At 46.7% G+C, this 17,934-nt stretch overlaps 1 protein-coding gene across 1 annotated transcript in view; it reads right to left on the bottom strand.

The window, feature by feature from the left end:
• LOC119102779 (TWiK family of potassium channels protein 7-like) overlaps nt 1–17,934 on the bottom strand; it is a 43,945-nt gene that overhangs the window by 1,653 nt on the left and 24,358 nt on the right. The window contains exons 2-5 of the mRNA XM_037226233.1: nt 8,421–8,701; nt 3,805–3,925; nt 2,887–3,082; nt 966–1,180 (exon numbers count right to left, since the gene is read on the bottom strand). Coding sequence (XP_037082128.1) covers nt 966–1,180; nt 2,887–3,082; nt 3,805–3,925; nt 8,421–8,701 — 813 coding nt within the window. The remainder of the gene's footprint in view (nt 1–965; nt 1,181–2,886; nt 3,083–3,804; nt 3,926–8,420; nt 8,702–17,934) is intronic.

Below are 17,934 nucleotides of genomic sequence, written 5' to 3'. Positions count from 1 at the left end.
CTCTCTCTCTCTCTCTCTCTCTCTCTTTCTCTTCTTCTCTCATCTCTCTCTCTCTCTCTCTCTCTCTCTCTCTCTCTCTCATTTCATTTCTCCCGATTTTTTTGCGTCATTTCTGGCATATTTTCGTTGTGTTCTTAATAATTATCAGAATTTCAGGTGTTTCTATCTTCCACGAGCTTCCTGTCCACGTCTTCACCCAACGGTATTTTAAGCAAGCAGTGGCACACATGCACTCTTCTTGTGGGACAATGATGTCTCTCTTTGCGCGTCAAGCTTCTGCTCCACAAGTGAATCAAATATCCATGTACTGCGCTTCTATCGACGGCTTTGTTTTGCACTTGCACTTGTTTTGCACTTCCATTTCGCTTGTTTTCAAAGTTCCCTTTTATAGTATTTTTGTCCTTTTCCCATCCACTTCATTAGGAGAAACGTTATTTTAGTGGTCTCCTGCTTACATATCACTTATATCTCTGTCTTCCTCAGCCAGGTCTTTCGCACTAGGGTGACAGTATCTGTCAGCCTATCCATTACTGCTCCTTCCCCTATGCTCAGACCTTCTACACTGCAATGGCGCATATTTTCCAGGTTGTTCATCTCAGCTCTCCTCTGATGAGATTGCCACCGCCTCCTCCTCTCAAATAATGTATCCCAATCTACTCCTTTACGCATTTCATTTCGTTGTTCCTCGCCTATATAAGGCATCGATTAATCCAGAGGTCAGGTAACCTTCTACGTGCTCAATTAGCATCTTAAATATCAAATTCCGCGTTGCTCTCTTTCTCAGGTGGGTCTTCCATCATTGGATACTTTCCTTCTTCCATCCGGGTCGTTTCATTTGCCTTTCCATCGGATTCTCCTTCAGATCCAACGGGTTTCTCTTGAATCGCCTCTGGTGCGGCGGCTCCATCAAGGCGTCCCGCCTCAGTTCCGCGTTTTCGACGCTCCTTCCTCTTCCTCTTCGTCACCTGTTCCGGCAGCTTCTCCTGTCGTGCCGTGGATTGCCGGGTGTTACCCTCGGCGCCGTTAGGCGTCTTCCACACGGTGTCTGTGCGGCTGACACGGTAAGGGACGCGAGCATCCCGGCCGTCTTCAGCCAAACCGAACTCCTCGGCCATCCACTTGGCCTTGGTCATCATCTCCTCTTGCATCATCTGAATACACATGCTGATGAGAGCCATGCCTGCGGGACAAAAGAGAGTTCATGCTTTCTATGTGAGTGTGAGATACACATGCTGCTGAGAAATATGGCTGCAGGGCAAATATGGTTTGTTTGTGAGCACGAAATGTGCTGGGCATACATTTCTGGGCTTATGCCAGATTAAGTTCACTCTAGCCGGTTTAAATCCCACATTATTTTCAAGCGAGATTGTTTTTGTGCCCATATATATTCATATTAAACGATAGCTATGCACGCATAATGTGTGTGTTGATCAGCGTCGCTTCTGCTGTCTGGGCAACTTCACAGCTCATGCTGCTTGATAAGTTTAAGTACCAAAACATGTAGTACATACGCTCTAAATCCATACGGAAAATGCAGCTGTGTTTTTTAAATCCTTACCAAACAGGCAGTACATGGAGGTAACAAGCATCTCCACGGCCGATGCGAAGTCGTCTGTGTAGCCAAGAAAGCTGAAAAATTAAGATCGCCTTATTGCAACGATTGAGCCCATCGAAATATCGCCATTTGTGAACGTATGTGTATTAAGTTGTGACATCTCCTGCGGTATATAGTATTTCCTTTTCTGACGGGTTTCGGGTTTTAAGCTGCAATGTTTTGAGAAGTTTGGTCTTAACATAAGGCTAGTGCTACGGTAATAGCTAGCATTGACCTAGCACTGGCTAGCACCAGGCTAGGCCAGGCTAGGCTCTATACGAAGTGTCATTAGAATTACGGCAATACTTAGGAGGTAGCGTTACGGCTTTTTTAGCTGAAAAAATAGGCATGGCAGCATGTCTGTCGTCCTCTTTTTGTTGCTGTGGAAAAAGTGCTTGTCTGTAAAATGCTCACCACTATTTTATCGTTCTAGAAATCATAGCATTTGCAACTCTGCTGTTAGGAATAGTTTTGTTCATTATTGAGTGAAATAGACAATTCCGTCAGCAGAATACCAATCTTTGGACTTGGATTTCGAAAAAATACTGCATGCTTTTGCTGCTAACAAACCTATCAGACGTAAGAATCTCCTGCAAATCTGAAGTGCAATCTGCGACGGCTTAATTCACGCACAAAAATCATTGTTTTGACTGCGAGTGATAAAATGATTGTGCATCACGAGCGATACTACCGAATGGAGGGATCGATGGTTACCTACAACCGATGGTATTCTGCCGTTTGCAGTGTCGTTTGCATTTCATGACGTCGGAACCACTACGGCAACTATTTCCTTGCTTTCATCCGCCGCCATGCAACTATGGTTCTCCAACGGGTCGCTGTATAGTCGTGATGGCAGGTGTCAAGAGCTGCACTCATCACCAGGAAATCTGAATTATTTTTTTGTAAAACGACCAGCAATTCGGAGCAAAGGGCAGCTTTACGCCCAATGACAGCCTGAACTTTCACAAACTGATTGGCATTCTTATTTTTCGTCTACGGCTGCAACGTTATAGACCAAAACGTCACCACAACAAAAGGGCCATCACATACTGCCCCTCCCCAACATCACAGGTCCCATGCTACCATTCAACCCTAGGCTCGATAAATGGTATGTTCAAGCCCCACCGTCTGTAATTCGTTACGTGAAGTTTTGTAACTACGCAAAATTTGCAGGATTTCAGCTGGCCAGAATCTATCGGAATTGATGACCTGCTCCTTTACTGCGGTCACAAAAAAACTCATAAAACTGTGTCGCAGGCTGGATCCGCTTAACTTCCTGCCCACCTTCGCACTCTGAGTGCGCTGGACGTGCATCTGCACGTACCTGTGACCGGGTACGAGGTCGCCGAAGCCGATGGTGCCCAACGTGACGAAGCTGAAGTATCCAGCGGCGACCCGGTTCCAGCCCTCCCAGTTGGAGAAGATCTCGGCACCGAGCCATAGGTACAGCATCAGCACCACCAGCAGTACCGTGGTCGGCACATGCACCTGTCGCACACGAGCATCCGCGTTCGACACGCGCAGGACGACTTCGGCGTGCCAGCCTCAATTGTGAGGTCTTGACTTAACTATTGGGCAATGCGGGACTCATGCATGATGAATATCAAGCCTCAGGACTGCTAGGTTGCTAGGAGTTAAATTTCAAAATTGCACGGCCGCGAATTGCGTCGGAATCACCACTACCACTGCAAAATGCCGTGGCATATCTAAAGGTATGTCTTTTGGAATCAAATGTTTGTCTAATTTATTTTTTTCGAAAACGGGTAATGCTAATTTGATTTGAGAGGAGCGAGCGAGTGGGCGAACAGCGAGATCGAGAAGCGAAGAAATGGAAGCCGAAAGCGAGGGCAGAGAGCGAGGGGGAGCGAAAGCGAGAGGGAGAGAGAGAGCGAGATAGAGAGAGGAGAGAAAATGCGATGAAAAGGGAAAGAGTGAGAGAGAGAGCGAGAGAGAGAGCGAGGAGAGAGCGAGAGAGAGTTAACTAAGGCAACCGCCAAACATGGAATGTCATGGCGACCAGAAGTACATGATTCACTTAGACCACTTGTAGCGGACCATTTTCATTGCCAGCGTCGTTAGCAGCGGCGATTTTTTGGCGCTACGTCGCTTTGTTCTGTTCACCTGGACGCATCCATGCAGCTGAGCTGGAGAAGGCACTCGAAGAAAGTTTTCGTTCCATAAATGGTTCGAAAGAAAAAGGATTCACTCACATTTTTCGTGGGCATGTATTCTTCCTGTCCGACGACGTCGTCCGATACACGCTTGACCTTTTTCCCAAACAACGCCTCAGCCTTGTAGCGTCGACTTCTGCACCAGCGGCAGCAGATTCGACTGCGGTAAACAATTTATTAAACGGAATGATCCTCAATTGAACATATTGATGCAAGCATCAGGCATGGTGAAATAAGTTACTTACAGCAACTAGTACATTTTGAAGTGGAAAAGCTACACACCTACAAATATACGGAGATACACAGTCGCAGATATATACAGACCAGTTTGTGCATACTATTCCTAGGCCACTCAGGCAAGCATGGCGCCACAAAACGTCACGCAAATAATGCCACCCTATTGGCCATGCGGCGATTAAGGCTAGGAAAATTGTAAGCACCGATTCGTTTACGTCTGGCGTCCGTGAGCACGGTTTCCAGATATAGCCTACTTCAATTGGTTCTCACTCAATATTTATAGGCAGTGCAAGTTTTAAACACATACCACGTTTTGTGCTGCACGCATGTGAAAACGAGCTGACAAGACAAACTCACAGACAGATATGTAAGAAAATTGCAACAGCAAACGCGTCTATCACTTCCCCCGCTGCCTCTCGCCAAGTTGAAGCACTTTAAGAGATTGCTAAGGTGGCAATTTCGCACGGTCAGCTTGACAGCACTTCTAACGTGGTGCAAACGTTCCACGACATAATCAGACAATTATGTATTGAGCAACATGCTTACTGACTAACGAAATTGTGTTGCCTAGACCAGTCTTCTCGAGTTGAAAGCATACCAACAATTATAAGTGAGCCTATTTCACCAAATATGATGCCTGGTTTAATATCTGCAAATGTCATACATTCCAGTTGCGGCGCAGTGGTGGTTAGTCGCAGTAGTGGCATGAGGGAATGCTGGTTGTTTTACTCGCCTGTGGCGTACGACTTTTATGTGGTATGAGAGCAGAAATGTGTGGGTTATCCCGTGAGTTGCTCGCCTTTGTGGATGAAACCAATGAATCTGGGTCTTGTCCTTGTGCAAAATCAGTGACATCCAGCAATAAAGGTACAGTATTTTCAAAAGAACCAATAGGAACCAGCAACGAAGTTCATAGCCTGCTGAAGATTCAGAGTGAGCCGGGTCCTGGGATTTGGCTTTTTTGAAGGAACCAGTGAGAACAAGGATCCAGGGTTTTGTTTTGTCAGGGAACCAATGGTAACCAGGAACCAAAGCTGGAAAAAATGCACTCGTTGTCGAAAGCAGTGTACTTATAGCTATGAGTGAACTTATTTCATCGCATTTGATAATTTGTTCGATATATCCAAACGTGAACACTGCCTTGATGTCATGCATATCATGTGTACTGTTAAGAGAAAGAGTCATGAAGCCTGAATTGGGAGAAATCGTGCTCGTGCATTTAATCACACGATGTCAAAGCATGTCACATCTGATGATGGGAATAGAGATGTCCGTGCTACGGCAAATAAGTTACGTGTGGTGATTTGTGACGCTTGGAACGTGTGGCCCTCGGATCAAAACGACATTGCATATGTGTACATATATATGTATATATGTATTTATATGTTTTATACATATATATATATATATATATATATATATATATATATGTATATGTTGGAATATTTTGGCAGAATCTTTTCTTTTATACATGCTTGATTAAAAATAATTATTGACTCAGCATTGACGAGCTTTTTGACGCATCGTTCAAGTTTCCGGGCCTTTGACTTGGCATCATCACCTAGGTTAAAGGTAGTTCGCACAAAATTACTCATATATTCATCGCTCCCTACACTCTAACGTTTCGAGAGCCTACCTCATCGTCGGAGAAGACTGAATGGCACAGGAAATAAGTTTTGAGTTTAAAGGATCAAAAGTTGTGCACTATTGTTGGAAAACATCTTTTGGTACGGAGAACATAAATGAAGCATAACTGATTGAAGTAAGACAGAATCCTATTTTCACTCTGATGCGTACAAGAAACACTCATAATGGAAACACCACAAAGACGCAATGAGAACACTATTGCCGCAATCACATCAATAGTGCTCACCGCTCATCACCTAGTAGTTCAAGAGTTGTGCAAGAATTTGTCTGTCTGCTTAGGACCGTAGAGATTTCGTTAATGAATATGCTTTCCCAAATTTGAAGGCGTCTTCCGTCATTGCACGTCCGTAAAATGTCAGTGTCGTCTGTCAGTTGTTGTCGTGTCAATGTCATGTCGTGTTCGTGTCGCATGTGGTCTAGAGGTGCCCCGTCACCAAGTGCATTGTCAGGCGTCGTGACAGTGTCGTTGAGGTCACACCAATGTAGTGTATGGAGCGAAGTTTGCAGCCTTCGATGTTGCATTTGAATTGATGCACTACATGGGTGCATTTTAGTTTGTCGGGTTTGTCTGGGCTGTTTCTCAAAGGAAAGTTAGATAATTTTTATTGCGATAATAAATGAAGATGTCTATTTTGTGGTCGTTTCGCCTTTAACATGCCGGGAGATACTATCCCGTAAAGCTTTTTCGTCTTGTTTATGGGCAGATGCCATTTGATTTTGAGCATACAGTTTGACGGTTGGTTGGATGTCTTGTCTGGTTTGCTGTGAAAGTGCCTTGTAATATGTCGTTTTATTTCGTTTTCAACGTCAGAGTTTGAAAAACCGTTGTTCACTAAGATCTGCCTGATTGTTATTAATTCTGGATGTAGTCCTGTCCAATCAGAGCAGTGATTAAATGCTCGTCTAATGAAGGACCTTATAACGCTAATTTTGTAGCGTCGAGGACACTCACCGCCAGCATTTAAGCACCGTCCGTTGTTCGTCCGTTGTTAGCCTGTTTTCGGTAAACAGTCGTTTTGAATTGTTGTCCTTGTCCATCGACATCCACGTTAAGAAAGGTTACTACGTTTTGCACAGTTAGCTCTGTTGTGAATTTTAAGCCAGACTGCTCTACAAAGGTGTTTTTGAAACGTCCTATTTCGTCAATGTCGCTAACTTCCACAAAGATATCGTCTACGTAGCGGCGGTAAATGTCCGGTCTTATGTCGTCATTTTGTAGTGTGTCGGCTTCTACGTGTCCTATAAGGAAATTAGCGAATAGAGGTCCTAGAGGTGAGCCCATCGCAACACCCTCAATTTGGCAATACATTCGGCCATCAGACGCGCGGAAAGGAATTTCTGACGTACAGGCTGTTTGTAATTGTTCAAGAAGGCGCTATGATATTTTGAGGAGAGGAATTTCGGGATGATTGTAGATGCGTTCAAGGATGATGCATATGGTTCTTTCAATGGGCACGTTTTTAAATAGATTTTCAACATCTAGAGAGGCTAGAAGACCCTTAGGTTGACGAGATCGCACTATATCAATAAGCTCATCCGTTGACAATAAGCTGTAGGACATCGGAAGATATGGGTGCAGAAGACCATTAAGACGTTGTGCAATTCTATACGTTGGTGAAGGGATCTGTGAAATTATTAGACGAAAGGGTGTTTTTTTGTGAGTTTTTGCAGATCCATAAACACAAATAGGCGCAAATTCACCCGTTATCTTAGAAAAGTGTATGCCATGAACAGCGACATTGGCAGCAGTGACTAGTTTGTTAAGCTTAGTCTTGAGTTTGTTGAGTCTCGTCAAAGGCCCAGAAACTAGAACGATGCGTCAAAAAGCTCGTCAATGCTGAGTCAGCAGTTGTTTTTAATCAAACGTATATATATATATATATATATATATATACATATATTAAAGTCAACTGCCATTACATGGCAGTTAGCGTTGGGCAGGTGAGTTAGGATGCTCTATATGCGGGCAAGTAGACATATATGCATGGATTCTTGGAACGCATCAGACAGTCCCGCTATGAAACGACTGTACTCAGCTCATGAACCCCAAGTATCCGCCTTCTAACAGCCTGAAACTTTCCCAGAGTCCTGATATAACCTTGGAAACTAACGGAAGATCGCATTGATATTAAGCTGCCATCCTTGCTGTAGCAATGATTCAGTTTCACGGGGTCTAAACCTGCAGAAGTAAAACGACAAATTAGTACCACACGACGAAACAAAACGTTTCCGGGGTGACGTTTAAAGGCAATTTTGATAGACCTCGCGACAAACCATGGGTTCTCCGGTCTGTTTGTGCTATTCTCTCTGTCTTGTATATTTCGTATCAAATTACGCCCATGGCTATTTCGATTAATATTGCTACGAAAGGAAAGCTAAGAGGTAAACTGTGCTTTTAACGGGAGCATGACATACGCTAACTGTGTTTTACTGTTTGTTTTTGGGACGGAAAACAAATAATTGCATGCATTGTCAGGGAAAATGGGCACCCAAGATGTTGACAACTACTGCGCTACGCTATTCTTAAGTTTCCCGGACAGGCGGACCCTCTACCCCCCAACCCAAATTTATGAAGGCCTTCTCACGGTAAACCGCATGCGGATTTCGTTAACAGTCACCAAACGGTCTGCAAGATCTCTTGGAAGTAGTTCGAGACGGATGACAGGTCGCAACCACGTAGGCATGCTGTAAAAACCTTCCGTAAAACTCTGCACATACTGCGAAAACATCTGACCTGTAGACCTGTAGACATGTAGACCTGACCATCTGACCTGTAGACTGTCGTGAAGCCCGTCGCCATGCTGTCGCCGATTTTGGTCAGGAAAACGAGCAATAGCGGTGTCGCGATCAGGGCGTAGAAGATCGTAAAGATTTGGCCCCTGCTGGTTCTGGGCGCGATGTGGCCGTAGCCGATGGTGGTCATGATGCTGATGGTGAAGAGTAAGGCCTTAGGCAGCGTCCAGTCGTACTTCCAGTTATTGGTGCCGTCGTACTGGTAATCGTGGGCAGCGTCTAGCACGAACGTCTCCATCATCTTCAGATCGCCTTTCACCTGCCAAAGTATGGTGTGCGGTGATGGAGGGAGGGATGAAGAACAGCACTGCCTGGAAGGGGCGGTTGCTTCGTAGCGTGAAGGAGCAATTCGGCACTGATAACATTACATTGTCGGCAGAGCAACAAGGGTCTGACCACCGTGCGGTGGGCATGTCACAATGCGTCCCAGCAACTGCGCCTGTTTGATTCTTCAATGACGGTCGATTGGTGGCTGGTCCACAAACAGGATCAGGCTGGCACGGGATTGTGTCATGAAGTTTCGTGTTGTACTAGGACCTGTCGTAAGCAACTGTTGTCCTTGAAAGTGGTATTGCACGTCTGATGTCGCTGAGTCAGGGTTATTGCAACAAAATGTTCCATCAAATGCTTTCATCCCACAGCCATGCTTGCAAAATATGTTATGTAATTTCTATAACAAAGTAGCTCTTCATTTTGGGCGCGCGTCGTTCGGTATTGATTCGTGTACGTTTTGGCTGATTTACGCGTTATATGGTGCTACCGTATCACCGTCGACGACAAGACCATCCGGCAGTGTGCGTCTGTGTGCGCAGGTGCGGACTTTGAGCTTTTTCTCTTGCCACTGATTTCACAACTGCACACACGTCAATCGCACGTTTGAGATTCACATGCGTCAAACGGAAAAGATCAGACGTTGTCTCCCTCATGTCATGAGTTTCTCTTCTCACCTGAATTATTCAGATAAGACAGTAGCATTAGCCTCATTCCTCGAACGAACCAGGAGAATGGAAATAGTTAGATTGATATTTCGGCAACATGCCTTTTTCGCAACAATAGCAGAAGTCACGAAAGGCACATTGACGAAATATCAACCTAACTATATTTCCATTCTCCCGGTTTTTCGGAGGAATAAGGCTGATACTGCTGTCTTATTTGCGTGACTAATGTTCCTCGCCAATGCACTGAACAACGTACACCTGAATTATTACCACTTAGCCTATCTAAGTCTTCGCTCATTTTGACTCTAATTTGGAAGTTGCTAGTGTAGCGCCCCTCACTGTCCGCAGCTCCCCGCCTTGCTCACCAAGTGTAGCAGCTTTTAGACTGCTTGCGTGATGGTTATACTAATGTAGGCCTCGCTCGTGCCAGACTTGAGCTCGTGAGTCAGTGAATGAGAGGTATTGATAAATTACATATTCATTTTTTAGTTACTTGCACTCACCAACGCTCACACCATATTGACTACCTATACAACCAACAACGGTCTTGCTCCTTCTAGCCCAGAGTGAGTATGAGCCTACACGGTCACCAATGGTACAGCTCATGTACTACGAGCGTCGGAAGTGATTCATGGTCACAGGGTCCAGAGATAATGTGATAGTTAACCATTGAGAAACAAGTGCGACATCGTAGTAGTACGACATCGCACGACATCGATACCAATCTTTCCCAAACGGAGGCAGGACAAAGGCCTGGAAACGTTAATCATAAATCTCTTGTGTTAATCGGGCCCCTAAAACGGTGAAAGGCCCGCGGGCTGATCAGGTGCTTCCGGTGCTGAAGAGGTGATCCCATGCCGGAAATGGACCCAAAGTCGGCCAGACGCAAATTTGCTGGACAGTGACACGGGCGGGAGCTCAAATGCCAAAAGGCCTTTTGTGGTGGTCATGATCCCCCTAAAAATGAAAGGAGACATGAAAAACAACGACGCAAGGGTTCGTACTCACAATGAGACAGTGACCTGCCAGAGTTCCCAGTACCGAACGAGGGGCGATCAACACCTTTCCAATCAGGGGCCGACAAGCCGCGTTGGTGTTCCGGTGTCGGTTATTGAACTCCCTGCATGGATCAATGATCCTTATGTGACGATGATCCCAGTGATCCCAGTGACGATCTCTGCGTCCCCTATTGTTCCAGAAGCTCAGGTCAGAGGGTCTGCCGTATCACGAATGAGATCAATGTTATGTGTGTAATGTATTCATCTGAGGGTTCCCGCATCGCCATAATGGCAGCTGCTGGGTGCTCTGGGCTGGGACGGCAAGTCCCTTCAGCCCCTGACCAAACGTTTTCACCTGTGCGATTTCGAGGTTGATTCTCTGCATGAAATTAGCAATTACAACACGAGCAATGGAGATAACGTTATTGCGTTATAAGTCCGTGATGCCGTTTGAGCTAGTCCGTTCCGAAATAAATCTGAAAATCGCAAAGGTCAAATGTACTATCCCGATGCATTCTACACGCTCATAATTTCATTTGACAGAACATTCAAAAGTACCGTTTTCCGACACGCGGTCGTTTTTGCCTACCTGTGCATCACATGAAGTGGTAGTTGCTCTGCTCCTGCCGCAAGGTTCAAGGAGACTACAAGACTAAGCGTCAGTTTTCTTTCTGCTAGGTGTGTTTAAAGCGCGCATGCTTAAAATGCTTATTGGTGAAAGCCTATTTAGGTCACTTTTTGAATACGCAGAACGTTGCGCGTGACAAAACTGAATGACATGATGACAATGACAAATGCCATGACATGACATGAAAAACAAATGACAAAACTGCGTGTGTCTCTTGACACATGTGGTTGAATACTGGAGTGACCAAGTATACACAGGTGCAAAAGTTTCAGATACACGAGATGACGATCTATTCGTTTCGTGGGCGTAATGACCGCCGGATGGTCAGCGCCTGTCACTGCCACATGAGTGGCCAGTGCTTGAAACCCGGCCACGTCATGGTCCCTGAGCGCTAGTATGTCTCTTGCAGTCGCTGGCGCTCATTAACGGGATCCCGAAGGCCTTCGGCTCCGTCTCGTTTTGTTTTTTGTTCTTTTTTTCGGCAGCCTCATCGCAGATAACAGGAGCCACATTTTCCCGTGAATTTTTGTCAATGAAATTTAACAATGGAAGCTTCTTACGGCTTGGAGTGAATGATCTACTTTTGTCATTGCTTTCCAGTTAACGAAAAGTCATATTTGGCCCTTCAGGTAACACTGACCCTGCCTTAAAAGGGCCAATATACAACTTTTCAAAAGTCAGAAACCTTAGCCCCACCTGCCCCTCCTCCCCCCCAGCCGCCACGTCTTAACCCACCCCAGCTCTCCCAGCAATTACGTCTTAGCCCCTCCTGGCTCCCCAGTCGCCACGTCTTAGCCCTTCCTCCCTTCCCCCCCCCCCCCCCCCCAGTCGCCACGTCATAGCCTTTCCTGGATTCCCCAGTCGCCACACCTTAGCCCCTCCTGGTTCCCCCAGTTGCCACGTTTCAGCCCTTCCTGCCCCCTCCCCTAGTCGCCACGTCTTAGCCCCCCCCCCCCCCTCTCCCACCTGGCTCCCCCAGTCACTACGTCCCCGCTAGACGGCAAATGCAAAAGCTTTTGCGAAAAGCCTCTTCCAGCCTTGACAGCTGCAACGCTGGCACTATTCTAGGGAGACCCTGATGGTTAGATGGATGACATTGTGACAGTGCTCTATCGCCTTGGAATCTAATGGCGTACTGTCGTATCCTAATGTGGCTGATTAATGTACCAATGATAATCGACACCCATACTATCCTAGAATGATTTGCATAATTTGTCAGCTGTCAGATACTCAACTGTACATGTTAGGCAAAGATCTTCAACTAGTGGCAAGGCTTTATTTGTTGCAGTGGTGGTTTTAGGACGTGCTGTCCGTTCCCATGCCTGTGATTTAGTACTTTTAACTGCTTTGAGAGCATATATATGTGGGTAATGCAATATCATAGTGTCAGCTGTCTGGCATTCACTTCTAAGCTGTAGGGAATAACCTCCAACTAACAGTACAACTTGTTTAGCTGTAATGGCGACATAAGGGCATTCTGATGGTTTGACTTGCCTGCGGGGTGTTACTTGTTTTTGGCGTTTGACATTTTACTATTGTGAGAACAAAAATATGTGACCTATTCTGTTATTTGTATGACTTTGTGGCTAAGACCCAGAAGTAAGTGCTTTGTGCTTATCGAAAAACAGTGACAGCCAGCACCCAGGGTTTTCAGTCGAAGAAAACAGTGGAAATCAAGATGCATAGTCTTGGTTTGTCGACAGAATTGACGGGAACCAGGATTCCGGATTTTGTTTTGTTGAAACAATCAGTGGGAAGCAGGATTCAGGGTTCTGTTTTGTCGATGGAACTAACGGGAACTAGGAACAGGATACCTGCTTTCATCAATAATGAGTATTCAAAAATGCAATCAATATTGATCAATTGCATGTGCTGCTCTTTGCCTCTCCATCTTGCTAACCAAGGTGAAAGGTTTGCAGTTACGTTATACAATATTGAAGACTGGATCCTTTGGTACCCCGGACCCTTGATATTCTTTGACTTTAGCATCACTGAACTTGCACATATTTGTTCTGATGAGACGTGATTTGATTGTCAATAAGGTATCAGGATGTCAATAGGCAGGGGAAAGTCTTAACATTTCACCATGGTTATAGCAGTGACACAAGTTGAGGTTCGAAAAATGAACTTAAAGTAACCTTGCCAAAAAGTGATATGGCTTTCATACATATCCAAAACAATGAGCACAGCTGTACAAGTCGATCTGGACAGATTCCTTGGCAATATTCAAAGCTAACTCTAGGAGTCCTCCAGGGAGTCGTCTAGAAAACTCTAGGGAGTCCTCCAGGGAGTCCTCTAGAAAACTCTAGGGAGTCCTCCAGAAAAAGCTTCAAAAATCCAAGATGCCATAAGATCATCTGGAAGAGCTAAAGATAATCCAGAGCTTCAGACGATAAGTTTTATATACATAACAGATTCGATAAAACTGCATGAAAGATCCAGGGTCCCAAAGTATCCTTTGAGAACTTTTCAAGAAAGGTCCATAAATCAAATGGATTCATCGACAATATTTCAAAAGCAGATCCCAGAAGATCCGGAATCCAGATCTTAGGGATACCATACTGGGATTTTTTGGAATCTTGGCACATGTATGCCTTTCACATTACATTGCAATGGCCGATCCCTGTAACAACGAACAGGTCACTGCCTACGGTCGCGGAGAAATATCCCCAGTGTGAATAGACATGAGTTTTATGTTGGTGCGATGTCATCGTACTCGTCTCAACTGATTGTTCGCTCGTAGCTTTCGAAGCTAGTTGGTTATTCGAGGTGCGCAGGATATTTTTTTCTCCGGCGAAGTACAACTAGTTGTGCATATATTGTGCGTGACATAGCCGGCACCACCGTCTACGTGCTAAATATTTTCAAAACCATCGTAACACGGCCCGAACTTTGTCATAAAAAGGACTGCAAATCTAAAAACGTATGAGCTGTCCTCTATAGATATCACCCAATAGTCTTCTTTACTACTTCGGCACGTTATCTGACCATCCATCACTAACAAATCGAGAGAACCACTCGAAATGGACGGTGCTTTCTACTGCTCACACACAGGCCCCGTCATTCCTTCAGCAGCCATTGGGCCACTTATTCCACTTGACGTCATTAATTCTTGTCCAATCAAAAAAAGACTTTTGCTAATGGCGCAGCTCACAAGTCAAAAGTTACGGGGAAACGATGATTTCGCTGGGCCACGTGAATTAGCGGTCAGATCGTCGGATGACCGTACCTGTGAGCATACGCGACTCAAATAAAAGGTGCCTGTTCCGTTTCACACCGTCTAAAAGGCGTATCGCTTACACATCGCGTTCACACCGTCTCGGGTCACAAGCGTACTGAGTCGTAACATTGAGTAGCACGCATAACGCGGCAGCGCGAGCAAGACTGCGGTCACCCGGGTCACCATGCTAGCTAACGCAGGCGTCAGCTGATGTGGCTGACCCTGACCAGGCGAATGACTGACCGGGCGACTGACCCTGACTGAGCGACCGATCCTGACCGGGCGACTGACTCTGACCGGGCGACGGACCTTGACCGGGCGACCAACCCTGACCGGACGACGGACCCTGACCGGGACTGACTCTGACCGGGCGACCAACCCTGACCGGGCGACGGACCCTGACCGGGCGACCAACCCTGACCGGGCGACGGACCCTGACCGGGCGACGGACCCTGACCGGATGACTGACTCTGACCGGGCGACCAACCCTGACCGGGCGACGGACCCTGACCGGGCGACCAACCCTGACCGGGCGACGGACCCTGACCGGATGACTGACTCTGACCGGGCGACCAACCCTGACCGGGCGACCAACCCTGACCGGGCGACGGACCCTGACCGGGCGACGGACCCTGACCGGGCGACGGACCCTGACCGGGCGACGGACCCTGACCGGGCGACGGACCCTGACCGGGCGACCAACCCTGACCGGGCGACGGACCCTGACCGGGCGACGGACCCTGACCGGGCGACGGACCCTGACCGGGCGACGGACCCTGACCGGGCGACGGACCCTGACTGAGCGACCGATCCTGACCGGGCGACTGACTCTGACCGGATGACTGACCCTGACCGGGCGACCAACCCTGACCGGGCGACGGACCCTGACCGGACGACGGACCCTGACCGGGTGACTGATCCTGACTGGGCGACTGACCTTGACTGACCTCATTCATTGCGTCTTGAACTATGTCGACAACCAATTTTATGAAAACGGCACGCTGTTAATCGTGTGCGCTGTGCGTAACAGTTCCATTCAACGCCCTTTAATATTGGAAATGCCAGCTAAGTTGCATTCAGGCACTATAGCTATTCCCAGTTCTTGCATTCACACATCTCTTCTTAACCTATGAAGGGGTTGTGCCACCTTTACGACATATTTCGGAAGCATGCTCTGATGAAATCTCAGGGCTTGTTATGCCCAATATCACTGTTGGGAGCGACACTGCACCGCTAACAAAGTTTTGGAAGCGAATTAGTTTAACCGTTTTCCGAGTCACAATTACGCGTCAACGTTTCAACACAGCACTAGATTTTTAGCACGAAATATCATTTCTGGAGTGAACGATGTTGGCGTATACAATACATCCAATTGAGATATTCATCGTAGCCTCAGCGACTTTGTGCGGGGATTTCACATCAATCTCGCTCGAAATTGGCATGGTAAAGAGAGAAAACTGCCAGCGAAAACTGACAATCAGGCCCTTGGAACACCTGAAGTGTGGCGATTGGAATACATTCCGCCTTTTACGTGCATGAAGGATGGCAGTAGAAGTGAATAGCTCGCGATTGGTACACTGCGTGATGTAAGCCATTTAAAGCGAAGTACATTGGTGGAAGTTTGAGCGTGGGCGTCACTAGACCATGTGCTACACCACCGATACGTGTGTGCTGTGTAGACACAGCCTTGCAGCGAACGGAGTGTCGTGCCCTTCGAAAAGAGCTGCTGTACTGCAACGTGATAGGGTAGAAATTGAAGCCAACGTACGACGCTTGGCTGAATTCGCGTGATAATTGCCTCACATTTGTTTCAATAGACTATTTCTAGGATGCCATATCAATCTCGAGGAAACTGGCATTATTGACCAACTTTGACGGGTTTGGTCTTACCATGAGTGCAAAGCACACAAGCATGGCAAACTGCTTTGAGAAAGCGTTATCGGACATGCCATTATAATGGTCGTCCCGAAACTGATGACATTAGGTCACCATCCTGAACTCATGGCATTAGGTCGCCATCATAAACTTGGAAACATGCACCTTAAAACGTGCTGTGTCTGTCGCGCATAGCCATTTACAAAGGCGTGAGACACGAAGTAGAAAGGCTTGCTGTCGATGTCACTTTTCGAAAGTTAGCTGTCTCATGTTTATGTTCCAATTCGTTGAAGACAACAGCGAGGTAGTTCCAGTGTACCCCCTTATTCATTTTTACCCGAATGAGATTGCTCGGAGCGTTCACCACAACGACTCGTGAAAACCTGCACGCGAATGGAGCCGCTCCATTTGGTACAGTTCAGCCAACGCCAAGTCAGTCACAAAACAACTGGCTTTGTGTTGAACATTTTTCATATGCACGGCAATGGCAGCACAGCTGCACTTTCCAGAGCACACATTATTACTACAGGGAATAGGGCTCTTGTAGAGTGCATTTGACAGCCGAGTTTCAATAATCGTGATGGATGCTCCTAGGGTCAGTGCAGCTCGGCTAAGGCCCAGGCCCGGGAGGTGTACAGAAGACAGATTTGTCAGCTTTGTTTTTTTTTGGCCGATTGCTGGCGTTCGTGTTGGCGGGTGGCGTGCAGTCTGTGGCATGTTCTGTAGACACATCGGAACGAAGTGTCCGATGGGTTTGGTAGCCTATGGTGCTGAGAGATGTGTTGAATTTCGATCTTTGTCTGAGGGACGGCTGAATAAGCGTATTGTAATTTGAGGGGGGCATTGGCCATCAGATTTGGATAACATCGCTATATGCATGCCCTCCCTCACTTAATGAATGCCGCTTGGTTTGGACGCCGGAAGTGCGTATTTTCCGGTTTTTTCGTCGTCATCTTCAGGGTTGATCTTTTACTTTCCCTTGGATCGGGCATCGATGAGTTTGCTCCATACATTTACCTTATTTACATGGGCAGCTGTGACTCAAATTGAGCCGGGACCCGTCCTTGATCCGAGCTGTCGGGCCCATGTATACACTCACGTACCGTCCGCTAATTCATGCGCCAGCGGGAATCCCTTCCCGTGAGAGGATCATGCGTCCAGGAATGGATTACGTTCGAATTATCGGTGGTCTAGGCTGCTAAAAGCATATTTGCTGTGCATAACAAGGAAAAAGCTGCCCAGCGCATGCAGTTCTGCTCAAGGCCAATTCAGGTCTGTTTGGTGTTGCCGCTTTTCCCCAGGTTTTCGAATATTGCCCAAGACGATCCAAGTCCAAGATGGAAAAGGAAAAGGGAAAGAGGGTGAAGTTGACACCATGCTGCTACAAGCACTCCAATTATTGAGGGCCTTAAGTGGCATGCGGCACAGAAAGGCTCGCGTAATCTAAGCTTGTTAGGCGCTTGATCTATGCAGAGAGCAGGCGTCTGCAGTGTTTGGTGTTGTCTTTCCGTTTCAAGGTTAGAATAATTTACATCTGGGGCAGGCTCCATGCTTCCAGAAACCATATGGGCCTAACATGATCATTGTATACAGTTTTGACTTGTTCTCACTTAAAGTTTTGGATTGCTCTTGAAATTCTTGCAGAGAATACCACCAGGTTCCTTTCACTGCGTGAATACCTAAAGGCCTCAGGATTGTTATTGCAGACATTCTTCCAATGACCTCAACAGTTGGTTGGAGGGATGTGCTCAGTATTGGATGACTGGCCCCTCAAGACAACGTGAAGTTACGTCACACTGGTAGACCAACTGGCAGGGAAGCAGGGGCTCAAAC

The sequence above is a fragment of the Pollicipes pollicipes genome, unplaced genomic scaffold (genome assembly GCF_011947565.3).
Source record: "Pollicipes pollicipes isolate AB1234 unplaced genomic scaffold, Ppol_2.1 Scaffold_5724;HRSCAF=6776_pilon_pilon_pilon, whole genome shotgun sequence".
NCBI lineage: Eukaryota > Metazoa > Arthropoda > Thecostraca > Pollicipedomorpha > Pollicipedidae > Pollicipes > Pollicipes pollicipes.
Note: the sequence above shows the minus strand (reverse complement) of the source record. Positions and strands in the feature narration are given on the sequence as shown.